The 27,670-nt window shown below is 44.7% G+C and overlaps 1 protein-coding gene across 1 annotated transcript in view; it reads left to right on the top strand.

Moving 5' to 3' along the window:
• The first annotated feature begins 7,809 nt into the window (after positions 1–7,809).
• LOC140685447 (electrogenic sodium bicarbonate cotransporter 4-like) overlaps positions 7,810–27,670 on the top strand; it is an 88,837-nt gene continuing 68,976 nt past the window's right edge. The window contains exons 1-3 of the mRNA XM_072937523.1: positions 7,810–7,877; positions 17,036–17,116; positions 22,046–22,216. Coding sequence (XP_072793624.1) covers positions 17,038–17,116; positions 22,046–22,216 — 250 coding nt within the window. The 5' untranslated portion in view covers positions 7,810–7,877; positions 17,036–17,037. The remainder of the gene's footprint in view (positions 7,878–17,035; positions 17,117–22,045; positions 22,217–27,670) is intronic.

Here is a 27,670-nt window from a genome sequence, read left to right as displayed (position 1 = left end):
TCTATCAGTAAACACTGGGGTGTCTCCCCCTCTTTTTTGGCTATTGTGAGTAATGCTGCTACAAACAGTGACATCAAGTATCTGTTTGAGTCCCTGCTTTCGATTCTTTAGGATCTATGCCTCAATGTATTTAATTGTTTCTGACTAGAGACTACGTCCCTATGGCGGGCAATATAACAGGTACAAGAGGTTACACAGTGGCCCTCGAGTCCTGTCTCTCAGTTCTCCCCCCCGCCAGGAATAGTCACTGTTATTCGGTTGCTTCTGACTTCATCCCCGGACAGGACGTGCACCCGTAAGCAACCCCACACACAAATGGTGGCAACCACACCCACTTTTCTACACTTTCCTTTTCTTCCATTTAACAATGTTTATAAAAAATCATTCCATAGCACTATTTAAAAAGCATGCCCATTCTTCTTATTTTATTGAAGTATAATCGGTCTGCAGTGTTGTGGCAATGTCTGCTGTACAGCACAGAGCTTCAGCCATACAGGAATACACATAGATTCATTTTCATATTCTGTTTCACCATGAGCTACTACATGGTATTGAATATGTTTCCCTGTGCTCTACAGTATACAATTATTTATCTATTTTATATATACCACGCAGTATCTGTAAATCTCAAACTCCCAGTTTATCCCTTCCCACCTCCCTCCCGGCTGGCAGCGACAAGTCTGTATTCTATGTCTGTGAGTCTGTTTCTGTTCTATATGTAAGTTCATTTGTCTTTTTTTTTTTTTTAGATTCCACATATGAGTGATATCATATGATATTTTTCTTTCTCTTTTTGGCTTGAAAAGTATGCCCATTCTATTTCATGGTTTTTCCAATGTAAGATAAAACTTTTCTTTATCAGTCCCCTCTTGATAGACATTATGTTATTTCCAATGTTTTGCTGCCATGAACAACGCTGTAATAATAACAGCCAGCATTTACTGAGCACTTACTGTGTGCCAGGCCCTCTTTAATAGCCTATCTGTGCCTTGCATCACTTAACTCCCACGAGAACCCTCTGATGTAAGTGTAGGGAGGTGAGTAACTGCCCCGAACCACACAGGCATCTTTGTCCACAGGTGGGGGTATATCTGTAAGATAATTTTCTAGACAAAGAGTTGCTGTTACCCAGCAAAGGTACCCGCATTTGTAGGAGTTACGGATACTATGGGAACAGCCCCACGGAGCCCGCGCTCGCCCGCAGCCTCTCCAGCCGCAGCGCGGGAGATGACCCATTTCCTTCCACACTTGCTGCTGTGAAAGCTTTTGCTATTTGCCAGTCTAAAGGTGAAAAATGGTATTTCACTGTGGCTCTAATGTTCTTCCTTTTCTTTTTTCAAATGAGTGAGGTTGAGCATCTTTTCAAGTATTTCAAGGCAACTTGTTTTTATGAACAGGGTTTTTAAAAACTTGATAAAATGATTGATTCCACTCTTGATCTAGAAGAATCTGTGGTTAAGGTAGCCTGAATTCCTTTATATTTTAATTTTATTTGTATGTTGTTTTGAAAAGGTAATACAGTAACAAGATCCAAAATTCAATAGGAGTAAAAGGTGTAGAGTTGTCAACCCCCCTTCCAAGTCTCTTGCTTAGCTGCCCAATTCCTGTCCCCTTATGCAGCCAGGGTTCCATTACTCCTGCCTGCTCCTGCAGTCATAGCTTGGGCCATGCTGTCACCCTGCAGTGCTCCACGGCTGAAATATTAAATTCAAACATCTCACTCTGACGCCACCACTGTCCTCTCAGCTCCACCCCGCACCTGACCTTTAGCCTCACGGCAACTCCCCTCAACATGCCACACCTGCCCTTCCTTTCCCAACCAGGTGAGATTCTCAGCCCCCTAGGAGGCTGAGCGTCACTGTCCCACAGCCTCCAGCCACCTCTGCCTGGAAATCCTTACTCTCCATTTCATAGCACCTTGCTCAGAGTTGGCCAGCCCACGGGATCACTCTCATTTAAAAATTTTAAGCAGAGTCACCACATAACTTGTTGCCCAAACTGGATCCCTTCTGAGAATGAAAGAGGGAACCGAACAATGAAGCCAAGACAACAGGGCAAATGGAGACTGCCCAAGGCAAACTGAGACGCAAGTTCACACCCAATCTTAAGGAACAGTCACATTCAACTTCAGATCAGAGTTCAATGTTCTGAGTCCTACAAATGATTAAATTTCTGACTTTGCTGCCCCAGCTTCTCCTCTAAGTCAAAATTTTAATTTAATTTAATTCTTTGTTTATTTTAAATTGTTTTGTTTTGTGATTTTTTTACGTGTTTATTAAATGAAAATTTTAAAATAGTACATTTAAGCAACATTGTTTTCTTAAAAAAAAAATCTGTTTTTGGACTATCAATTTCAGCCCGTAAACCCAAGGGTGCAGAAAACATTAGTTTATTTTTTTAAAACTCTCCATCTAAAAACAAAACAAAACAAAACAAAAAATTCTCCATCTATATTTTGAGCCCCTGTTTTAAAAAGGTGCTGATACTTATCGCTGTTGGTTCTGAGTTTCCCTCATGGTTTCCATTTTGAGGTTGCAGTGGGGGGCTCTGCAGAGTTCTAGACTCTAGACCTTTGTAGGTCCCTACACTCGATGTCCTTGCCTTGTCCCCCACAGTCCTTGTTCATTGGTGCCTGCAGGTCATGGTGGAACTCAGAGCCCCCCTCCATGTTTGCAGGTGGCCTTGAATGCGGGGCAGGGGACAGCCTTGGTCTTTCTCGTGAGCATCATCTCCCACGCTTCAGTTGAGCTCCAGCCAAGTGTCTTTTCTGTTCCCCTAAGGCAGGAAGCTCCTTTTGTCTCTTCTTTCTGCTTTCACACCCCCTCCCTGAGGCAAAGCACGGAATAGTCTGGCTATTTGAATGGGGGCAAGGAGGTCAAGAAAATACCAGGCTGGAGGAGGCATTGGCTAATCTGAGGAGTGGCTTTACAGGGCGTCTCAGGTTGGCCCACGTGCCAGAGCACAGTCCCCTGCAGCCTGGGGGAGCAGTGGGATGGTCTTGCTCTGGGTCCCTCTTGGGACCTGAACTCCTAGGTACTCACAGTCCCTCTGTGGTCTCAGTGATTCCCAATCATGTTTGCAAATGATGGCTTCTGTGGCAGTTTTGTCAAGGTCTAAGCTTAAGTAAAGGGACTGCCATCTAAAGCCTCTTTCCTCCTTAGGCAGTATTATCAGCTGTAGCTCCCCTAACCCAGTTAGCTTTCACCAGCCTCCATCTAGGGCCTGCAGGGGGCAACAGAGAGCAGGTGCAGAGGGGAGAAAAGGGCTGGTTCCGAGCCTGCAGGGGCATCTGGGCTCGGGGAGAAGTAACAGTGATGACTCGCTCATTCCCCCATGCTGCCAGGACTGCCCGCCCCACCCCCTCGGAATACACAAGTCACGAGCTTCCTGGGAGTATAGTCGTTATAACAATGTTACCGTTTAGTACTAATTATTTCCCATCGGCCAGAATCGACCTAAGATTTTATACACATTGATTCAGTCAGCTCTTATAACAACCCTGGAGGTAGATATAATTATCATTCCCATTTTTCAGCCCATTTTACAGAGAGATAAGTAACTTGCCTGAGATCCCACAGTGAGTGGAACCAGGGTTTATGAGCCTCTGTTCTCTCTCTATATATATATCAGTGAACAAGGCAAGATCTTTACCACATTAGAGGAACAGACAATAAATGAATAAACAAACAAACACAAAATGCGGTTTTGGCTAGAAATGTCACGTAGACAAGGAAGGCAGAGGGAAGGACTAGGGGACGTTAGACAGGTGGTGTGGGAGGGCCTTCTTGGGTAGATGGCATTTGGTCAGAGAGCTGAATACATGAAGGAACAAGTAACACTGAGGTTTAGGGAAACAAAGGTGCTAAGGGCGTGAGTGGGAATCGGCTCCGGGTGTTGGAGGAACAGCGGGACGAGCAGTGTGGCTGCACGGAGTGAGCTAAGGGCTATGCTGTTGCTGGCTGCAGGCCACAGCGGCGATCGGGGGTACATACAGCCACCGCCTAACCTGAGCCTGGCCCCTTTGGGTGTCTCAGCTTCCCTTAAAGACATCTACCATCTTTTTTTGCCCTCCTGGACAGTCTTGACCCCGTCACGGTATGTTCCCTCCTTGACCCTGGATACAGTTCAAAAGCAGCTAAAGTCGACAAGAATCTGGGGCAGCCAGTCTCATTCCAGCTGCCAAAGCTTGGCACAAACGATCTGAGAGCCAAATCTTACACACACTGGAATGAGTCTGGCCCAGCTCATGGAGAATTTCATGTACATAAAAGTTCTAGAGAGACCTGCCTTATTCCCACCAACACAGGACCTGAAACTCACAGGCCCCGCCAGGGTAGGGAACTTGTTTTCACGTCTTACTTTGCCCCCCATGCCAGGGGTCAAACCTGCTTAAACCCTGTCACCTGTCAAACCCCGATGGGGCTCAGATGGCACCTGGCCAAGAGGTGGAAAGAGGATCTGTCCCTGTGAAGTAGCCACCCGTCTCTGCCAAGTCTCTAAAGGAATAGGAGTCCCTTTTAAGAGCTGCAAGTTAGGAAATATCTCTGCCCCGCCTTCTTCCTTGTAGAGCCTGTGACTAAGACGGGCCCATGTGGGATGCCCTTTTGGCCTGGGTTAGGTACAGCCTGCGGCCCAGGACTAGAGGGAGCTGAGTGGTCTAATCCAGGATCCATCGACCTCAGCACTGCTGCCAGTCAAGGCCAGCTAACTGTTGGCTGCTTTGTGTGGGCTGTTAGCAGCATCCCTGGCCTTTACCCACTAGAGGCCAGAAGCACTCTCCTCCCTGTGCCTCCAGATATTGCCACGTGTCCCCTGGGGACATGTCTGACTGAGAACCACTGGGTCCAGCTTTCCTCTTTCCCCTAAGCCAACGCGTGGTTCTCCGCTATAACCGCTGTGGTGTGAGGAAGGCCCCCAGGCATTCACCCTGAGCCTAAAGCCAGCTGGGTGAACCAGTCTCCTTGGCAGTAACACGGGAAGAGTTCAGGGGGAAAGGACGGGAGAGAAAAGGGGTGAGCAGAGCTGCTCTCACCACTTTTTGGCTCACAAAACTAAATCATGGGGAAGGGGAGGGACAGAGAGGCCACAAACATCATGGGGCTAGGTCTCTCTCTCCTTCCCCGTTCTGTCTCCCAATCACTCTCTCTCTGTCTCTCTCTGTCTCTGTCTCTCTCTTTCTCTCTCTCTCTCATACACACACACACACACACACACACACACACACACACACACACACACACACACACACTTCTGCCATTCTGTGTATTGGCTTTGTTCTCTGCCCCTGAAGACAGGCTTTCTCCAGAGACAGAAGGGAGCTTAGTGATGGAGGAGAAGGTTAATTCCTGGTCTAGAATAAGAGGTGTGCAGGGCAGGAGCCCGAGGCCATGGGTGTCAGCAAGGGAGGAGTGAAGGGACTCACCATGCGGTCCAGCCCAGAACAGGGCATAAACGAAGCCACAAGGGGCTGGTGGAGAGAAGAGGAAGGAGTCTGAAGACTTGGGGTCTTCATCGTGCTGCAAAGCAGGAAGGAACATCAGAGATTAGGAAGCTGTTCGTTACGAGCCATGGCCTTCAGCCCACTCTGTGAATATTTGCTCTATCCCAGAGATGCAGACTCAGAATCACAGGATGACAGAGTCTGAAGGACACTCAGAGACCATTTAGTCCAATCAGCTCCATTGAGGCTCTGTCATTAACGTACCAGCACTGGAATCTGAGGGTGACGCTTGCCCCCAGCCCTTCCCTCTAAGCCTGGCATCCTCCTAAATTTGGAATCAAATGAGGAATAAGACACAGGAGTCAAACAGCTAGAGATGAAAATTGCTTCATAATGGATAAAGCTGATTGGAGACTTTGGTTTAGAATGTGCAGTCACAATCAGGCTTCCTAATTCCTTCCCCCAGAATCAAACTTATCTTCCCGGCACTGGAAGACTCCCTACCTACAGGACAAGAACCTGCCCTGGGACGTTTACACCTAAGAGAGGAGAGGAGGGAAGCTCGGACCTTCCCTGGGGCAGGCAGTTCTCAGAAGGGTCTGAGTCATGCACGTGCTCATTTTATTCTCCCAACTTCTTCAAGCCCAAGAGCCACTCATCATCCACTAAGTCGGAGTGAGTAAGGAGGTAGAGAGATGAGTTGAGAGTACTTTTCTCAAAACTTCAGAGAGGATAGAAGCTTCCTCTTTGTAGGGAAGAGTAAAGTGCTTGGAGGGAGAGATGTGAGTTCCCCTTAACAAGCCACCATTTTAAAAGTGCCAATTCTGCTCCAAGAAGACTGAAGCCCAGAGAGGTAAAGTGTTCTCTCGAGGTCACACAGCTCTGGGGACTGAGTAAGGTTCCTAATGCCAAGCCTTTACCATTTCATACTTTTTTAAAAAATTTGTTTGTTTTTTATTGACATATAGTCAGTTACAGTGTGTCAATTTCTGGTGTACAACATAATGTCCCGGTCACACATGCATATACATATATTCATTTTCATATTCTTTTTCATTAAAGGTTATTACAAGATATTGAATATAGTTCCCTGTGCTGTACAGAAGAAATCTGTTTTTAATCTATTTTTACGTATAGTGGTTAACAGTTGCAAATCTCAAACTCCCAAACTTATCCCTTCCCACCCTCTTTCCCTGGTAACCATAAGATTGTTTCCTGTGTCTGAGTCTGTTTCCTTACCATTTCATACTTGTAATCACAGAAAGTCAAGGTCATCCAGGGTCATCAGCATGATAGTAACAAGAATCTCCTCCATCATTTAGGAGATCTTCTTGCCCCTTCCTCCATCACCACTATTGCCTCCACTTCCTCTATATGCACCTCATCACCTCCATTTACAACTCCACCACCTCCATCTCTAGCTCCACCACCTCCATTTGTGCCCAAATACCATAGTGCCATTCCTACCATTCCGCTTACCATTTCCACTTCTACCATCTCTCCATTTTACTACCCACCCCCTTTTTGTTAGTAGGCACAGCACAGACCATCTGGGTGGAGAGGCAGGTATGAGCTAGAAGTTTAGTCTTCTGGTCTCCAGAAGTCTTTAAGATCTTTGAGATCAAAGATCTCCGTAGCTCATGATGTCCCCTGATCCCTCCAAAAGATCATCTTGGAAGATTTTATGAAGGCTGTGATGGTGACACATAAATACACATGGCTATACACAAACTCATTAACCACAAGTACAAACGGCTATGATTTCTAACCATGTCCTAATCTGAGAACTGCAGATTTAGGGACCTGCAATGTGACACATCCATTTGATTGGCATCTCAGTAGTCCTCAAAGCTCTAATGACCTAAAAGTTGAAAACATTTGAGTGAGCCGCCAGCCTGGGTCACCCCAGTGTGGAATACAGAAACCAGGCCTCTGCAGGCTCGTGGAAAGTCTGCCACACATCTATAAAATGGGTGGCCCTGGGGCAGGATTGGATCATCTGTAAGGTCCTTTAGACCTCCACCTCTAAGACAGAATCAGAAAGGGTCTGGGATAGGAACCATGCAGGGAGATAAACCAGCATGTAAAAATCCAGGCTGAAACAGCACGGCCGTATAAATCACCAAGTTAAAATCCAAGAGGAAACTTGGAGTGAAGTGTCTGCCTGTGATCCCGGGCAGCTCTGTTTAGACCCTGCACCACCCTGGTCTCCCAGCCAGGCAGGCGTCAGCCCCTCGCCCTGCAGGGGTGTCCCTTCCCCCACCCTGGTCACATGGCTGGCCCTGCCACTGAGCCCCGCAGGTCAATCTCCAATGCCCCAAATACTGCTCAGCCTGGAAATCACAGCGCGACCTTCTTGCCACCCAACAGCAACAGAACGAGTGACTCTGGCCTCCCTGAGATCCGGACCGTGCTTTCCAGGGCTAAGAGCGTGAAGGTAAGTTCGCTGCTTGGAGCTTCAAGACAGTAGACTGAGCTGTGCAGTAAAGGGCAAATGTGCTTTACAGTATGAGCACAGAGTATTTAAGAGTGAGATTCGTACACACTGAGAAGGAGAATACCATGAAAGCTGGTATCCTTCCAATGAGCATTAGATATTTGCCTTTCTTTAACAAAATTATGGTATATTAATCATCCTGGTGCCTTGAGTTCATTGGTCTGGGGCACAAAACCTCACACCAGATTATCAGCAATGGTAGGAGACTCACTCTGACAGCCTGGTGAGTTAGTTCCTTTTTGTTCTCATCTGATGGAACTGAGACCCTTCTTCTTCCAGGCACATATGTGTCTATCATCTTTGCCAAAATTACAAGATGAGCTGAAATATTTACGAAATAAGCAAAAACCCTGAGACTTGCTTCTTCCCCAGAAGCTAAGGGAAAACAGATTACATCTGTGAATGTAACACCTCGGGATGGAAACGGAATAATGGCTAGCCTTTCATTACACATTTCTGTTGTTAGGTTTTTGGATATAGTACCTGGTTTGTTAATGGGTAGTTCGTTTAGGAATATTTTGTTTATCTTTTCTTTCCTCCCCTGACGCATGCGTGGTTGGAGTCTGCTAAGCCCAGAGGCAGGGGAGACGCTCCTGGAGGTGAGGGTGGCCTTTCTCTGGCTTCTAGCTTAGTTTTTTAAAGCCCAGCGTGAGCCCGCGTTATTCTTGTTAATTCAGTTCACAAGCTAATCCCAGATGAGCCCTCAGGGAGGTCCTTTCCTGAACCATTTTGGGCTATCAGAGGGGGTCACTGCCTACCATGCTGGTACCCACATTCTTTGATATAAGGTCAAATGACTTAAAAGATGAAGCAGGAGAAGCTCCCAAAAGGTCGACTTTTGATGAATGTGGCACAACTTTTTGTCTAGTTAGTTTTTTTCCAGAGACATGAATGTCTAAACTTGAGGCTTTATTGTCTTATTTTGCATTTCTTCCCTAATAATTAAGCTATTTTGTTCTGCTTGTTTCCAGTGTCTAGTGCAAATGTCTAAAACAAAGTGGATTGGTTGGAATGAATTGCTGCGCCCTTGTGGATGGGAGGTGTTGGGTGGGGCTGGAGGTTGGGAGGCAGGGAGTGGGGAGTGGGGTGGGTGGGGGGAGTGTTAAATGGCAGGTGATCCAGTCACTAGGGTTCTGATGGTCAAAACACGCTGTCCGCCCCTAAGACGGGCTATATTACCGCCTCCTTGCTGCAGTGGACATGAAGGCTGCTTGGGCAGGGGCCCTGAGTGCTCGCTGGTGCGGAATTTAGCCTTACAGGCTTAAGGCATTGGTTTTGTCAGCAGAGTTTGGATTCTCAGAAACCAGATTTCACGCTGGTGGCAGGGGCAGTAAAGTGAAATGAGGCCCTTAAGTGACTTGGGACAGAAGAGAATTTGGTTTGATCCCTCACTGTGAAGCCATGCTCACCCCTGAGGCGATTTATGATCTGAAGGTGGATGGGAGAATAATGGTGCTCCAGCTGGGCAGCGGAGGGGCTGGTCTGTGAAAGACTGCGGTCACGAGTTCTTTCATTTGCTACAAGCTAGGGCTGCTATGTCTTAACATGATTCTTTCAGTGACACATTGAGGTGGATGATTGCACTGATTCATGCTCCTTGGATGCAAGAAACTCAAATCAGCTGAAACTAGCCGAAGAGAAAGGGGCGTTTTGTATAAGGCCATTGAAAGGGTTTGTGGGCAGGAATTCAGCCAGACCTCAGGAAGGGTCCAGAGCCCAGAAGTGGACGGCTTCTTCCAGACCCCCTCTATCTTTTGTTTCTTTCCTCTTCTTCCTCCTTCCCTTCCTCTCTCCCTCCCTGTCTTCCTTCTTTTCTTGGGTCCCAGAATTAAAGAATCCAATTTGAATCTTGGCTCCACCCTGCCTGGCTTTGTGACTCAGGGCAAAATCACTTAATTCTCTGAATCTCCGTTTCCTCATCTAGAAAATAAGGTTCAAAATTATGCACGTCACTGAATTTTAATCAGGATTAAATGAGATTATGGAAGCAAAATATCTGGCATTCAATTAATCTATATTATGTGAAGTGGTGAAGACAGGACTTTTTTTTAAATTTATTTATACATTTATTTTATGATATCATATTTTTAAATTGAAGTATAGTTGATGTACAGTGTGATACGTTACAGATATGCAATATAGTGATTCACAGAGTTTTAAAGGTTATAGTCCATTTGTAGTTAGTGTAAAATATGGGCTCTATTCCCCATGTTGTACAGCACAGCCTTGCAGCTCATTTTATACCTGACAGTTTGTACCTCTTAATCCTCCACCTCCATCCTGCCCCTCCCCCTTCCCTCTCCCCACTGGTAACCACGAACTAGTTCCTTCTCTACATCTGTGAGTCTGTTTCTTTTCTGTTATATTCACTAGTTTGTTGTATATTTCTTTAGAGTCCACATGTAAATGGTACCTTGCAGTATTTGTCTTTCTCTGTCTGACTTATTTCACTTAGCATAATGCCCTGCAAGTCCATTCGTGCTGCACACCGGAAACTAATACAACATTTCAAATCAACTGTACTTTGATTAAAAAGCAACCAACCAACCAACCCACCCACTTAAAATACGGGAAGAAGTACTGAACAGACATTTTTCCAAAAGAGGAAATGCAGGTGGCCCACAGGAACAGGAAAAGTTGTTCAGCATCACTAATATCAGGAGAATGCAAATCAAAATCACAATGAGGTTATCATCTCACACAGAGACAGAACTTCTGTTTCAAAGGTTAGGTCATGATTGGGAAATTTTCTGATGGGCCATGCAGCTGCCAATCAGAGCAGCAGTTAATCTAAACATTTCCCATATGGTCAACACTCTGGTTGAGTTGTTTTAAGTGAGTGGCTTCCTTGGAAGATGATCTGGGGCAGCATGGGTTCTTCTGCACACTCCTGGAAGGGCCTCTCTCAAAGTGTGAGGAGGTGGGATCCAGCACAGAGGAGGTAAGGGAAAAATGGTCTCAGCTATTACAGAACTGGGAGGTATGCCTCTGCCTGAATTTGAGCTACATTGTAGCACCATCCTTCTATCGTTCTGTAGTCTTCATCTCTGTTTGCGTCTGTATTGTCATCTTGTGTTCAGTTTTTTGCTTAGTTTCCAATCTGAAAACCCACAGAACTTCAAATATGAAAAAAAAAACCATATTTTTAAAACATGCTGGAAAATTCTATTTCATTTATATTATTCAGGAACTGTTGATTGCCAATGTTTGAAACTCAATTCAAACAGGAGGGGGAAAAAAAAGTGAATTTATCAGCTCAACACGAGGGCCAGTTCAGAATTAACTGACTCAGGGAGTTACAGTGTTATCGGTACTGCATCCCTCCAGAAGGCAGGCAAAATAACAACCGCCAAGCTTAGCAACTTCACGATGCCAGAGCCAGAGCCAGAGCCAGGGCCAGGCAGTGTTTGTGGCTGGCTCCAGCGGGAACGTCCTGGGGAGAATTCTGACTGGCCCAGCTCTGGGCGTGGAGATCGTCCCTGAACCAATCCCCGTGGCTGGGGACTGGGGCGTGTTTAATTGGCCAGCCTAGATCACATGACCTTGCCCTTTGTGGTTGGAGGCTTCTCCACAAGAAAGAGGTTTTGTTACTCAGCTCCTCATGCCATGTCTGATGAGAAAGATACCAATTTTCAAAAAATCTCCAACGTATTGGAGTCACTGGTGAGTTCTCACTAAGCTTATCAGTTCACAGTGCCCAGTTTGAATGGAAAGATGTGATTTGTTATGTGTGTGAAGCTCATGTGACGCAAACTCCATGTACGGTGATTCAGTTTAACAGAATATGTAAATTGGGAGTTATTTCCTTAAAACAGTGGCTTCTCAAATTGTGATCCCTGGATCGTTAGCAGCAGCACCAACCGGAAGTTTGTTGGAAATACAAACTGTCAGCCTCCACCCCAGATCTAAAATCAGAAACTCTGGGGTGGGGCTGAGCAAGCTGGGTTTCAATCAGCCCCCTACGTGGCTGTGATGCCGGCTTAAGTTTGAGAACCACTCTTTTAAAGATTTTTTTGTTTTGTTTTGGTAGTTCTTCTGAATATTTTAAACATGATTCAGTTTGAACAAATAGATTTAACCATAGATTTTCAGGGGATACAATTATCACATAAAGTGAGAGCATATATTAAATTATTTGTCATCTTGAATTATTTGGCCTAAAATGCTGACAGTAAAAATAATATATAACCATACATTTAAAATCAAGTAACACATGTAAGAGCTTATAATAAAAGGCAGCAGAGCTCCATCCCAGGTTTGCACACACCCTTCAGTTTCAATTCCCAAAGGCAATTATTTAGAATTATTTTTTAATTGAAGTATAGTTGATTGATTTCAGGTGTACAACATAGTGATCTGATATCTTTACCGATTATACTCCATTTAAAGTTATTATAAAATATTGGTTATATTCCTTGTGCTGTATATTACATCCTTGTATTTTATTTATTTTATACCTAGTAGTTTGTACTTCTTAATTCCCTTCCCCCATCTTGCCACAACCCACAACCCATCTCCCCACTGGTAACCCATCTCCCCACAACCCATCTCCTCACTGGTAATCACTAGTTTGTTCTCTGTATCTGTGAGTCTGTTTCTGTTACTTTATCTTTATCTCCATTTGTTTTACTTCTTAGCTTTTACATATAAGTGAAAGCATACAGTATTGTCTTTCTCTGTCTAAGTTTCTTCGCTAAGCATAACACCTTCCAGGTCATTTCATGTTGTTGCAAATGGTAAATTTTCATTCTCTTTTAGTGACCAAGTAATATTCGATTGTTTGTATATCTTGGCTATCCAAGGTAGCTTTCATATGTTGGCTGTTATGGACAGGGAGGTGCACATATCATTTTGAAATCTGGGGATCTCAGGGCTTGGAACTGTGCTTCTGTTTCACTCTTCCCCCAGTGTGTTGGTTTTCACTCTTTCCCCAGTATGCACACCTTGGTTATATGTTGGGCTGGGGCTAGAGGGATCGGTACCACACCACTGAGATGGCCTGCCTCCTCCCTGTGCCCAGGGATGTGCGCTTCAGCATGGTAGTCTCTGCCCTGGAGCTGGCTTCACTCCCTCTAGGTGTGCAGGTCCTAAGCTGACTGCTTCTCTTCCCTTTCTATTGGACTCCACATGGAGCTTTCTTTACAACCATAGTTGTAGAAGAACTATTTTGCTAGTCCCCAGGTCAAGTTCAGAGAGATTTACTCTATATATAGTTTTAGTTTTGATGTGTTCATGAGGGGAGGTTAGCCAAGAGTTCTCCTACCTGCCATCTTGATCTCTCACTTGGAATTCTTTCAAGTTTTTTGGTTGGTTACCTACATCATCATCATCATCATCATAAATCTTTCGTTAGTTATCAAAGTTAGATATCAGCCACCTACAGGTGATTATTTAACTACCTTATACCACAACTATCTCCTCTTCTTTATCCTCCTAATGTAGATATATTATCACTGTTTTTAGTTAAAAAATTAGTGTTTATATTTTTATGATTATGTACCATAATCACATTCTTTTTTGCAGTTTCAATTTTTCCCTGATGTTTCCAATTGCCTTTCTCTTTCTTTGCACTTTCTTTGCCATTTCCATACGTTGTTCCAAATTCTCAAGGAGTGTTATCAAATTTCTTGAATTTCATCTTTTCCTTGGTGGTTCCTTCTGAAGCCTCCTTGTTAGCTCTTTTGAGGACTGACTTCTCCCTAGGGCTACATCACAGCTGTCATCCAGGGACCTCCCTTCATCAGCCTCCTGGTTGGGCCCTTCTCTCCTGGATCCCATGGTTCATGGAAGTAACATATTTAAACAACTTCTTAGGAAGTTATGAGAGAGAAGTCAAATTGTTTCTTGCATGTCCAAACATGTCTTCCACACTGACTCTTGACGGGTACCTTGGCTGCGTAGAGAACGCTTGGTTGGAAACCATTCTCCCACAGAATTTTGAAGGCATTAGGCCATCATCTTCTCTCATATAATTTGCTGGCGAGTAGTCATCTAATAGTCCGAATTTTATTCATTTTTAGGTGATTTGTTCCTGGTCCTCTAACTCTAAAAAGTTTTAGGATTTTTCTTGCCTTTACACTTAGTATTCTAAAATTTCATAATGACATGTCAAAGTGTAAGGATTTTTTTTTTTCACCCAATGATCCTTTGTGTAAAGTAGTCAGCTGGCCCATTTTATTTGAGACTTTTATGTCACAGTATTGGGGAATTCTCTTATTTATTTACAAAAATTAAAAATTTAATAGCAACATATTTAAAACCTATAGAATGACAGCTATTCATATATTACTGTCCAGAATTAGCAAATGTTAACCTTTTATCATATTTGTTTCATAACTATATCTATGTATCCAAAATATCAAAGATACAGCTAAAACATCACAATTAAACCTTACCTCTCCCCAGAGTAACCTGAAGTTAGTATGTCTCATGCCCCCTGCATGATTTTGTGTTTCTGTTACATATAAATGTGGCAGTAAATAATATCGGTAGTGTTCTGGTGTTTTTAATTTTATATAAATAACATCATTTTGTCTGTATCTTTTTACAACTTGCTTTTCTATTCATTATATTTTTGAGATTTATACAGGTTGATACACAGAGAGATAGTTCATTCATTTGAACTCCCTGAAGTATTCCATTACGAATCCGTCAGGAAGGCCTTCAGCTAAAAGTAACAGAAAACGTGGCTAGCGGTTTAAATATACTACGTAGATTTTTTTTTTAATTTTCACATAACAGAAAGCCCAGAAATCAGCAGTCTGGAGCACAGTGATTTTATCAGGAGCCCAGGTTTACGCTAGCCTCCTGCTTTGTCCTTCGCTCGTGACTTTGGCCCTCATATCTGTCACATTGTTATTGCAAGATGACTCCTTCATCTAGAAGTCCCATGTCCAAGGTCTGTGCAGGAAAAGGGGGAGGCAAAAGGGCAAAATATGCCTTCTAGCTGTCTGTTACTCTTTATCAGGAAAATAAAAGTTCTCCTGGAAACCCTAGCCAGCAGACTTCCATTTAAACCTCACTGGCTTGGTAGGGCCCCATGACTAATCCTAAGATTAGTTACTGGCCAAGGGCCATCAGATTGTAGTGAATGGTTTAGACAGATCACCTGAGCAAAATGGGATTCTATGAACAGGCAAGAAGAAGAGGGGATGGATGTTGGAAAGTGTAGCAGAGGCTGCTAGATGAACACTCAGTGCCCTTGCGCACTGTTTTCCTTACTAATAGAACCCAATCTCATTTGCCCAGGAAATACTTACTCTCCCAGATGTCCTGGGCCATTCAGGGAGGCCTGTCGGTGGCATGGTGATGCGCAATTCCATTAAAGAATTTACCAGAGGTGAAGTATGGGAGTAGAAAGGAGTTTATTAGGGTACGCTGTCTTAGACAACAGTGGGCCACACAGGCGAGAGGTGCCTGCATGAGCACTGAGGGCCGGATGTTCGGGTGTTTTATAAGGTTGGGTCACAAGGCTAGACTTGTTGAATGATAGACTCACAGTGGGCAATTGGGTGGCGTCTTCAACATTTAATTGGATGTCTCCAAAACTTCAGAATCTTTAAGTCGTCCAGTCTTCTTCATGTAAGTACCATTAGGATATTCTAGGAGTCAAGTGGGCAGAGGGATGAGTGGCTAACTGCCATACTTAATCCTTTCCCCCCAGTAAAATGACTCCTTCTTGCCCTCAGCTTTCCGCGGCCTCCTGATTTAATCCTTCCCTCTTCTGGGGTAAGCAAGGCCTTGTAGGAGACTGAGCCTAGGAGAGAGATCTGAGAGTTTAACTTACTTCTCACGAAGATTTTCAACCAACTTTCCTGTTTTCAGCCCCACCCTCTGTCCTGGCGTTCAGATGTTTTGACTGCCTGCAATTGCCCTTTCTCTACTTTTGAGAACAATTTTATATGTTAGAGACTATGTAATCCTTGAAGTTTCATATAAAATTTTTTTTAAAAAACTATCTGCTTCTGATGTTTATTTTTCCTTTAATTATAGAAAATTTTCTTTTCACATAGTAAAATAGAAAAAACATGATGACCCTTTTGTACCTATAAAGCAGCTTCAAGAATGATCAACACATGGCTGGTTGTGACGTCTTTCCCACAACCATTTCAATTAATTGTTATTAGTTACTCCTGATTTTCTAACTCTTTAAGGTTTTTGATGATTGCTATTATTTTTCTGATCAAGTATCTGTTTATTAGCCTTGTGGCTAAGAGCTGTAGTTTCAGAAACAGACAGTCTGGGTTTGAATCTCTGTTCCCCCATTTCGGCAAGTAATCAAGTCAGGTAATCTCCTTTTTCTCAGTTTCTGTGCCTCAGTTTCCTCATCTGTAGAATGGGAATAATAACGTTACTTATCTCACAGCAATGTTGAGAAGATTCAGTTAAGTCACACATGCAGAGCAGAACATTTAAAACAGCCTGCACACTGCGACAGTAGCAGTCATTATTATCAAAGTTAAAATGTATTGAGATGGACTTTTTCATGGTATTCACTTATAATTTTTAAATTCTGTACTGTTATTTTTAGTTACATTCTTTTTCATTCCAAGTGTTGTTTACTTACAAATATTCTCTTTTCACCTTGATAAGTCTTGCACGGTTTGCTTATTTTAATAATCTTTTTAAATAATTACCTTTGGATTTATTAGCCATCTCTATGCTTGACTGTTTTCTCTTTCATTATTTTTCACTTTCATCTTTTATATTTACATTCTTCTGCTTTCTCTTCCCTCTTGCTCTTTTTCTAGTTTAAATGCTTACTTTTTAAAAGGTTTTTAAAAATAGGTTTATTTATTTCATTTTTATGTTATTCACTTTTTGAAGAGGGAAGTTAATTAGGTTTATTTATTTATCTATTTACTTACTTACTTATTTTTTTTAATGGCAGCGCTGGGGTTTGAACCCAGGACCTTGTGCATGCTAAGCATGTGCTCTACCACTGAGCTACACCTTCCCCTTCTATATGTCCTTTTGACTCAGTTTTTTTTCATCTGCATTAAGGTCTTCCACCATGAACATGGAGTTGACCATTTCCCCTTGAAATGTTACCTTTTTGTGTTGTATACATTTTGAGGTTGTGTTCGTCTTTTTTATAGTTATGAAGGTGGAGGAGGAAAAGGCTGGGGTAGGGAAGCTGGACCCTGCTAACTACAGGAGGCGATGTCAGGATCAGGAAGGTAAGGTCACCTTGAGAACTTGATGCAAATTCTGGGAGGGCTTGGGAATTCCTTGGATATTCTTATAACAGCCCTTCCAGCTGGGGAATTTAGAGAATCGGCCCCTTTCCCTGACCCACTCACAGTGCCTCTTCTAGATCTGGTGGGACCAGCCTTCACCATGTCTTAAAGGGACCACATGGTTAGGCTGGAGGCAGGTGACTGGTACTTTGCTTGTAAGGATTAGGGCATAGCTTCCCTAACACAAAATTGAACTCTCCTAATTTTGTAAAATCTACAAATCATACTAAATGCTAAATATGAACATTTTACAGATTCTACAAATGGCAGCTCAGCTAAAACTATTGAGTGGGGATGCTTTTGTTGCTCCAGAATTGCTCGCTCGGAGACCCTAAGTAACTCACACTCTACAGAAAAGCGGTCACAGAGTTTATGAAGGGGCGCTACCCCAGCCCTCTCGGAGGGGGACGCTAATCTCCGTCCAGCTGGATGCTCCCTGAGCTGCGAAACGTGTGGAGCCGCTCTGGGGCTGTTAATGGGGAAGAATGCAGTGAGGAGCTGGCACTGTCCTGCCCCAGACTACAAGGTGTTCACAGTGAGAGCAGAATGAAGAAAGAAGCTTGAGGGAGGGTTAGCCATTCCCCAGAGCTCACCAGATAAACAGCCACACTCTAATAAATAACTATAATGGGAAAAAAAATGGGACAATCTAGGTCCAGGGCAGAAAGTGAAATATTTCCCTGATGGCCGTCTCCCCTGATTACTGTAATAAGGATGCTTTTATATGTGTAGCCCCTCAAAATTTCATAATCATGTTCCCATTCACCATTCCATTTAAACGTCTCAAAAATTATGCCCAGCCAATAGAGAAAGGCTTTTTATTCCTGCTTTATAGGTGAGGACACTGAGTCCCAGAAAGGCAGATGTGCATGGCCGTCGAACAAGGGAAGACCAAGCAGGGAGCACCCAGGACAGCTAACTCGTAGGTAGAGGACTTCCTGATATGTCTGCTGCTTCTCTTTTCCGTCTTTGGCCTTAACGGTGGAGAAGAGGCATTCATCACTGGAACAACCAAGTGGTCTAAGCATTTAGAGTTGAACTACTTACTTCTAAATATTGGTGTCCATAGCTTACCTCCAATTACAGCTCACTTAAGAGATGCGGTGTAGAACAAGGGAGGTCACACCTGCCTGGGGGAGGGGAGAGGAGGAAGGAGGAGCATCAGTCATTCTGATACTGGTTCACTAGGAAGTGAGGCAGCACTTCACAAGGATGTCGACCTCACATTCCTCGTTACACTCAGAAGAGGAAGCAATGGGATGAGGAATGCACTAGTCAGAATGGACTCTTACAGAATCTACTCACCACAGTGGACACTCAACGTGTCTCTGAAAGGCTTACACGTGCTTCTCCGAGGTTCAGGTTCACATCGTTCCAGTGTGGTATGTGGTCAGTGATGCCCCGGCATCTAGCATCTGAATTTCAGGAGTTTGAGTCAGGAGGCAGCTCTCCTCCAGTGGGGGGAGAAAACCAAAGTTAATGTAGATCTTAATGTAAGAACGCAAAGTCTCATTTCCCAGTCTGCCACAGCCTTTCAGATTTTAGTTGCTGTTCTTGGGCTTTAAAAATAGTCATAATAATCAATAGTTGTTGACCAGCCCCAGGGAAAATTGTCATCACAAATCAATCAATGTGATGCACCACATTAATGGAATGAACAATAAAAGTATGATCATTCAATAGATGCAGGAAGAGCATCTGACAAAATTCAACATCCATTCACAATAAGAAACACCCAGCAGACTGGGTGTAGAGGGGATGTACCTCACATATGACAAGCCCACAGCTACCATCATACTCAGTGGTGAAACGCTGAAAGCTTTTCCTCTAAGATCAGGAGCAAGAGAAGGATGCCCTCTCTTGCCACTTTTATTCAAAATAGTACTGGAAGTCCTAGCCAGAGCAATTACGCAAGAGAAAGAAACAAAAGGCATGAAGAAGTTTTAAAATTGAAAAGGAAGAAGTAAAACGATCTCTATTTGCAGATGACATAATGTTATAAGTAGAAAACCCTAAAAACTCCACCAAAAAATTGTGAGAACTAAAAGAAAAAATCATTAAAATTGCAGGATACAAAATCAATACACAATAATCAGTCACGTTTCTATACACTAACAACTGTCATGAAGAGGAATTAAGAAAACAATTCCATACAATTGCATCAAAAAGAATAAAATATCTAGGATTAAATTTAACCAAGGAGATCAAAGATCTGTACACTGAAAACTGTGAGACACTGATGGAAGTAATCGAAGACAACACAGGTACATGGAAAGATATTCTGTGCTCATGGAGTGGAAGAATTAATACTGTTAAAATGTCTATCCTACCCAAAGCAATCTACCAATTCAATGCAATCCCAATCAAAATTCCAGTGCATTTTTCACAGAAATACAAAAAACAATCCAGAAATTCATATGAAACCCAAACAACCAAAGCAATCCTGAAAAAGAACAAAGGTTGAGGATCACACTTTGTGATGTCAAGCTATATTACAAAGTTATAGAATTCCAAACAGTATGGTATTGATATAAAAACAGACATATAGATCAATGGAACAGAACAGAAAGTCCAGAAATAAACCCACACACATATGGTAAATTAATTTACAACAGAGGAGCCAAGGATATATAATGAGGAAAGGCTATTCTCTTCAATAAATGTTGCTGAGAAAATGTTGCTGGGACAGCCACGTATGAAGGAATGAAACCAAACCCCTAGCTTACACCATACAGAAAAATCAACTCAAAATGGATTAAGGGCTTAAATGTAGGCCCTGAAAGTGTAAAACTCTTAGAAGAAAACATAAGAAAACTTGACATCAGTCTTGGCAATGATTTTTTGAATTTGACACCGAAAGCAAAGGCAACAAAATAAGAAAAAAACCCAAACAAACAAGTTTCACTACATTAAGCTAAAAAAGCTTCTGCACAGCAAAGGAAACTCTCAACAAAACAAAAAGGCAGATGTCAACAAACAGGCAGTCTACAGAACGGGAGAAAACACTTGCAAATCTCCTATCGGATAAGGGTTTAATATCCAAAATATATAAAAGACTCACACAGCTCAATAGCAAAACAAACAAAAAACAAAACAGAAATCGAAATAAAAAAGAAACCCAGACAAGAAAATTTTAAAATGTTAGGAAGAACTCAGTAGAAATTTTTCAGAGAAAACATACAAACGGCCAACAGGTACAGGAACAGGTTCTCAGCAGCATGGATCATCAAGGAAATGCCCATCCAAACCACAGTGAGGCATCACCCCACACCTGTCAGAATGGCCATCGTCAAACAGACAAGGGCTAACTAATGCTGGCAAGGATGTGGAGAAAAGGAAATCGTGGTGCATTGTTGGTGGGACTGCAAATTGGTGCAGACACTGTGGAAAACAGCATGACGATTCCCAAAAAATTAAAAATAAAATTACCATCCAAAGGAAATGAAATCACTGTCTTGAAAAGCTATCTGCACTCTCATGTTCATTGCAGCATAATTTATAGTAGTCAAGTCCTGGAAACAACCTAAGTTTCCATCAGGGGATGAATAGATAAAGAAATTGTGATACACATATGAATGTTATTCAGCCATATAAAAGAAGGAAATCTTGTCCTTTGCGACATGAATGGACCATGAGAGCATCATGATAAGTGAAATAAAACAGAAAAAGACAAATACTGTAGGATCTCACTTATATGTGGAATCTAAAAATCCAAACTCACAGAAACAGAGAACAGATTGGTGATTACCAGAGGCAGAGTGTGGGAGGTGGGCAATTGGGTGAAGGTGGTCGAAAGGCACAAACTCCCAGTTATAAGATAAATAGGTCGTGGGTTTGCAATGCACAGCATGGTGACTATAGTTAGCAATACTGTGTCCTATATTTGAAAGTTGCTAAAAGACTAACTCTTAAAAGTTCTCATCTCACACAAATAAATGGCCTGTAATGGTGTGTGGTGATGGATGTTAATTAAACGTATTGTGGTAATCACTTTGCAGTCTATACATGTATAAAGTCATTGTGCTGTACACCTTAAGTGATACAGTGTTATATGTCAATCATATCCCAGTTTTTTTAAATGATAGGGGAAACTATGGAGGTGGGGGTATGGTGGGGGTAGGTGCATGGAACTTGATTTACTCTCTGCTCAATTATTCTGTAAATCTCAAATTGTACTAAAAAAATCTATTAATTATTTTTAAAATTGTTGATCAACTCAAGTCAACACTGATAAGAAACTGGTAGCAGAATGTCCTTCCTGAGAGCCGAGGGAATCCTAGCTGCCTCTCTGCGCACGGGCTTGGTGCTTACACAGCAGTCAGGCTTCTTAGTGGAATTCTGAATGAAGCTTCTTGGTAGCCCTAGCTCTTGGAAATTCTAGTTTACAAAACCAGCTTGGAGAAACCCTCAGTAACTCACTTTACAGATAAGTAGCTCACATAGACCTTGGCTGTTAGTGAAAATGGCCCTCGGTGGAAATGCATATGGCTTGCCCATAACAATCAAGGAGGGCGCTTGGCGTTTTAGACTCAATCGGTGACCCAATGAGGCCTCTCTCTCCTGGACCATGTGTCAAAAATCATATGTGGTCATTGCTGCTCTGGATAAGCAAGAATGGGGAGATGAGAGTTCTGCTCATTCTGACAGAATTCTAACCATAGCCCCCAGGGTCTCCCTTCCAGTAGCTGCTGAGTTGGTTCAGAATTGGAATTCTGTCAAACCCAAGCCTTGGGACAGTGGCCCTGTCCAGGAGGCCCATGTCTTCTGATTTGCTTCTGTGACCTCAGCTCTTTGTAACTGGAGGACATTAAGGAGAAATGGCAGTTTTCTGTAACCCGCCCTATCCTCTCTTTTATCCTGCACCCACAGACTGCCGTTCCATCCACATTGGGCTTTCAGTCCCCAGTTACCCTCAGAGGAAGAGAGACCAGAAGGAGCATCTTTCAGGCCTGCAAAAGGTCCGCTGGGGCCTGAGGCCAGATAAGCCACAGCAGGGACTGGCAGGTGCCAGCAGCAGTGTGGACCATGTCAGCAGGACGCGTGAGTTCTCTTGTTTTCATATTTTTTCATTAAAGATTATTATTATAAGATATTGAATATAGTTCCCTGTCCTATACAAAAGAAATTTGTTTTTTTAGCTATTCCTATATATAGTAGTTAATATTTGCAAATCTCAGTCTCCCAAATGTATCCCTTCCCACCCCCTTTCTCCCTGGTACCCATAAGATTGTTTACTATGTCTGCAAGTCTGTTTCTGTTTTGTGGATGAGTTCATTAGTGTCTTTTTCTTTTTTTAGATTCCACATATGAGTGATACCATATGGTATTTTTTCTTTCCCTTTCTGCCTAACTTCACTTAGAATGACAATCTCCAGGTCCATCCATGTTGCTGCAAATGGCATTATTTTATTCTTTTTATGGCTGAGTAGTATTCCATTGTGTGGCATTGCTTTATTCTTTTTATGGCTGAGTAGTATTCCATTGTATAAATATACCACAACTGCTGTATCCAGTTATCTGTTGATGGACATTTAGGTTGTTTCCATGTCTTGGCTACTGTATATAGTGCTGCTATGCACATTGGGGTGCATAACATCTTAAAACCTGGATTTCCTTGAGTTATCTACACATACAGCATTCACACAAACAAAAACACAAACAAAAAACCATATTAGGAGAGAATTCTGAGTTAGTGACCTTAAGAACTTAAGGGAAAATTAGGATTGAGAGCTCAAGTTTGCAAGTGAACCAATGAAAGTTCTAATAAATATGAAGTTATTATAACCTATGTATTAGCTGGATTTACCTTATTCCTTGAGCATTGGTGTCCTCGCTTCTGCCTAAATCTCTGTGAATGTCCAGAGGCTTCTTGTCTTGGTGTCACTCAGGCTCCAAGCCCTGCCTGCTGGGCTCACCATCCCGCTGTGTTTCACCTTCTATACGTGTTCTCCACCTTCACCTCCAGGCCAGCTCAGGCATGGAGTCCAGTCCTTCTGTGGTCTCCCCCACATGGGCCACGTGCCACATAGACGTGAATAGCAGTTTCTCTTGCAGTTCAGAACCATGAGCAGTTTTACCTTGCAGAGATAACATGATTTTTAAAGTGAGGTACCAGAGATCTCCTTTCTTAAAAATCCTCTGGTCCCTGGAAATTTCCCATTGGCCACTTTTCTCTGCAGTTTCAGCCTCCTACCATATTTCTGGCAATTCCCACCTCACCCCACTGCCCCTTCCCAGGCCCCTCGCTTTCCAGTCACATTAATTCCCCTCTGCCCCAACTTTGGCTCACAGCCCATTTTTGTGCCATTAAAGACACACGATGTCTTGAACTAAACACAAAGACCATCTCCTCTAAGTCTAGCCGTTTAGCTAGCCTTAACATTTTATAACTCTTAACACTTGCAGTTTGGGAAATGATATGCAGAAGAGAACCTCTATACCCTAGAGTCTTATATAAGGGGGACTCGTGATTAAGAAGGTCATTTTATCACAAGTCTCAGAAACCTACTGAGCCATCTTTAGCAAGGTGGAGTTGGAGGGAAGGGAGAAAGAGAGAGGGAGAGAGAGAAAGTTGATATTACAAGAACAAGGTCAGGGGGAGGATATAGCTCAAGTGGTAGAGTGCGTGCTTAGCGTGCATGAGGTCCTGGGTTCAATCCCAGTACCTCCTTTTAAAATAAATACATAAAATAAATAAGTAAATAAACCTAATTACCCCCCCACCCCCGCCAAACAAAAAAGAAGAACAAAGGAGTTTGTCACAGTCCCCAAAGAGCCAGCAGCCAGGCTCAGCAGGAGGACGCAGCGACTCTCAGGGACTCATGGCCTTTTCCCTGCTTCCCCTGCAGGTCTGTCTGCTTTATTCCTCTTCCTCTGTAGCCTTTTCTTCCTCTCTGCATCCTCGGCTTCCAGTTTACATGTTCTTTCTCTCAGAACCCACCAGGAGAGGCCCAGCTATCTCAGAACCCCAATTCAAACTTCCCAGGCTTGGGTCCGGAGTCCAGCTGACTGTTCCTGGTCCACTTAACTGTGGCCAGGCGCTTCTTAACCCGTCAGGCACTCCGCAGACTCCGACACCGGGGAGGCATCATTTGGCTCAGGGCTGCCTGGGCCGGGCAGACAACCCCAAAGCTACTGGCGACAGGAGGTAACCCCAGAAAACACTTCAACTCTTCAAGTTCCCTCGTCTTCCTTCCCAGAAAACACATGTGGAGTTTATGGACCACTTTCTAGGAAAAAACAAAAGCAAAATTTTACTGTCTGTGGAACTAAGACTTGGGGCCCTCGAGTCCCCTCTTGAAGACCACCTCACACGACCACAAGCACGAGTCCGTTTCTGCCTCTCGCTCCCCAGTGCTCAGAGGCCTTGGCTAGCCTTGGTCCCCTGCCTAGCTCTGTTTCCTTGTTGGTGGCTTTTTTCTTGCTGAGGCGAATCCCAGCTGATACACTCAGGAGTGCTAAGCAGGAAAATTGATTCACCGGCAGGTATGTATTGCGTCCCACGCTGTGTGAGCCGTGTGCTGGGGGCCAGCAGTGTGATGTGAGCCAGACAGACCCCGACCTCACTGGGCTGGCTGTCTAGCCATCTGTGCGGAGCCTAAGAGAGAGGGAGCCTCTGAAAGGACCCAGGGCTGAGGACCCCAGCCCCAAATCCTCACGCTGATGGTCCCAGACTCCTCCTGGATCTTTACTAAGAGTTGAAGACTTGCAGGTTCACAATTCACTAGGTGATTTTTGTAATGACTGTACAGGTCTCCTCCCACCCCCCGAATAACTCCACTGCTAGTAAGAGCACAGTTCTGTTTGCTTCCCTCAGTGAAGTTTCCTGAAGCTTCCTTCTGCCCATGTGTGTTTCTCCTAGCACCTGTTGGCTGAGCCCGTCCCTACAGCTGGCCCAGGTCCATGTGGCTGTCGGCCAGGGAGGCCGTTATCTCTGGCCTTGCTCCTTGATGGGTCAACTTGTGACCTACTGTGGGGGTGGAGTGCATTACTGACCACTGAGCCCCTGATGCAGGAACCCGGCACCCAGTTCTAGGTTCTGTGGGTGGGATGGGGGGGCAGCGCGGGAGTAGCGTGGGTGTTTAGAAACTGAAGAGGGTTGAGTGTTTGGCATGTTTAAAGGGGCCATTATTAGGGAGGAAGGTGTCAAATCTGTGGGCAACAGCAATCATAGCGATGTTTCCTGATGGGCAGAGGCCAAGCACCGTGCCAGCCACACCCCATGTGTTACCTCCTTACTGACCACCGCAGTCCAGTTAGGTGCTGTGATTATTCCCTCTTTGCGGGTGAGGAAACCAAGGCTCAGATTGCTTAATGCCTTGCCAAGACCCCACTAGTAATTAGCAGAGTCCAGAGCTGAACCCTGGTCTGGGCTCTTAAAGAGCGGATAGCGAGCATCCTCTGGTGTCCTTGGTGATGTCTCTTTGGGTGCTACTCCGGGGTTTCGAGGTCACCCACAGCCCCGGACTGTGTGTAGTGTGCAGGGCCTGCCCAGTGGCGCTCAGGAGAAAATGGGCCGCGGCCAACTATAGAGCGTGGGACCCTCAGAAGGGCCATCTCCTCCCTGCCCTGCCTGCTAAGGAGCCCGTCCAAAGCAGGAACTCCTCGGTGGTGGGGTTGGCTTGGGGCCCAGCACCTAAGCACACATCCCTGACCCTCTGCTGCTGTGTTCTCAGCCTTCAAGTGGGCACCCTTGAGCCGAGCCTCCGGTGTGGAGACGCGGTAAGGGAGCGCCAGGGCCGTGCAGGGCACAGGGCGTCAGCAGACCGCTCTCCTCTGAGCTCCCCTAACCTGGGGCCTGCTGGGGCTTCGGTGCTGTAAACTGGGTCTCAGTTTTCTCACCCATGAAATGAAGGGTTTGGACTCAGCCCCGGCTAAGCCCCCTCCCAGCTCTCAGACTTAGCAAACTCAGGGTTCACAGCTCCTTGGAGCCGCAGCCACTCATGACCTCAAGTCAACCTTGGCACATTCTAAGTACTCAGTAAGCACTTGTTGAACCGAACCCAGGAGATTAGGAGTTCCTCAGCTGAGAGAAATAATTCTCTCGGGGGCTCACCACACACCCTGAAGTGACCAGTTCCTGCAGTCCGTGGGCTCTGAGAAAACACCCACTGAGTGATGCTATTTGGCATTTTGTCTTAGACACAGACTAAGAGAGAAGGGATCAGGAATTTGGGCTTCAAGTTGGGGAAGGAGAGAAACCAGCTCCCTGGGAGATTATTGACTGAGGTGCTTGCAGTGAAACGTGAGACCCTCCAGCACCCCTCCTCCCACAGCCCCACCCCCACCCAGAGAGAGCCCACCCAGCCAGGCCCCTCAGGAGGCCCCCCGGGGGTCTCAAGGCAGAGCCCGCTTCCGTCTTTATAAAGGGGCGGGAGAGCCCCGGGGTGTGGTGGGGAGGGCTCATGGGGGAGGCAGGGGGCCAGTTCTGCCTGTCCTCAGGGCTCCCCGTCCCCCAGCACACCCCTGCTCCCCGCACCCCTGCCTTAGGTTCTGGCTGCCTTTTGTGGGGGGAGTGGCTTTTGCCCAGCCACTGAGACTGTCCATCCAGTGCACCTGAGAACTCTCTCTCACACAGTTCTTTTAAACTCACAATATCTTTAATTCAATCTCAACACATTTTTCCTTTCACACTGCATCTCTTTTCTCTCACATATAACCCTCTCTCTCCACCTCCCCAGTCTTTCACGCATTCCTTCTCTCTCTCTCTCTCTCTGTCTCTCTCCTCCCTCGCCACCCCCTCCTCTCTCTCTCCTCCTCTCCCCACCCCTCCCCTGCTGCTTAACTGGAAACAAAAGTGAGTCTGTTGTGCCCTGCTGGTGGGGAAGAGGACGTGTGGAGGCAGCAGCCAGGGCGGCGGCAGCAGGAACAGGCTGGGGCCAGAGGCAGCGCCCACAGCCGGAGACCCCAGCGCTCGGCTATTCCAGGGAGCAGGTAATGCCCCAGGCAGGGCTGGTTCAAGCATCCTGCTCTTTGCCCTGTCTCACCATTTCACGACTGTTCCACTTATTTGGTCTGGTCTGGCCTTGGAAGGGGAAAGGGATACCAGATTTAGGGAGTGGTAGGCGCAAAGGTCCAAGGAGTGATGTGCCCTCCTCTTTGGAGAACTGCGTGGGGTCTGATGCGGCCGGGGCCCAGGGCGCGTGGGGTCAGGGGTGGCTGGGGTCAGAGTGTCCGGGGTCCAGGGTGGCTGGAGTCCAAGGGTGCCTGGTGAGGGACACGATAGAACCTACCAAGGCAATTTAGGGCCAGATCACAAGGAATGCTTGCAGCCATGTCATAGACCCTAGGCTTTAGGTAACAGAGAGCTACTGAATGTTCTTCTCCTGGAGAGTAGCATGACCAAAGCTACATTTTAAAAGGGTAGTTCTTGAACTCTGATCCCATGGGGAACTGATGTGCCTTCTCAGAATCAAGCAGTCCTAGTCTTCTCCCAATTTAAAGAAAGAAGGTTATGTGTTCAGTTGTTAAATTTTCTTCTATAAAATGTCCTTA

The sequence above is a fragment of the Vicugna pacos genome, chromosome 15, assembly GCF_048564905.1.
Source record: "Vicugna pacos chromosome 15, VicPac4, whole genome shotgun sequence".
Taxonomy (NCBI): domain Eukaryota; kingdom Metazoa; phylum Chordata; class Mammalia; order Artiodactyla; family Camelidae; genus Vicugna; species Vicugna pacos.
This window is presented reverse-complemented; position numbering and strand designations above follow the sequence as displayed.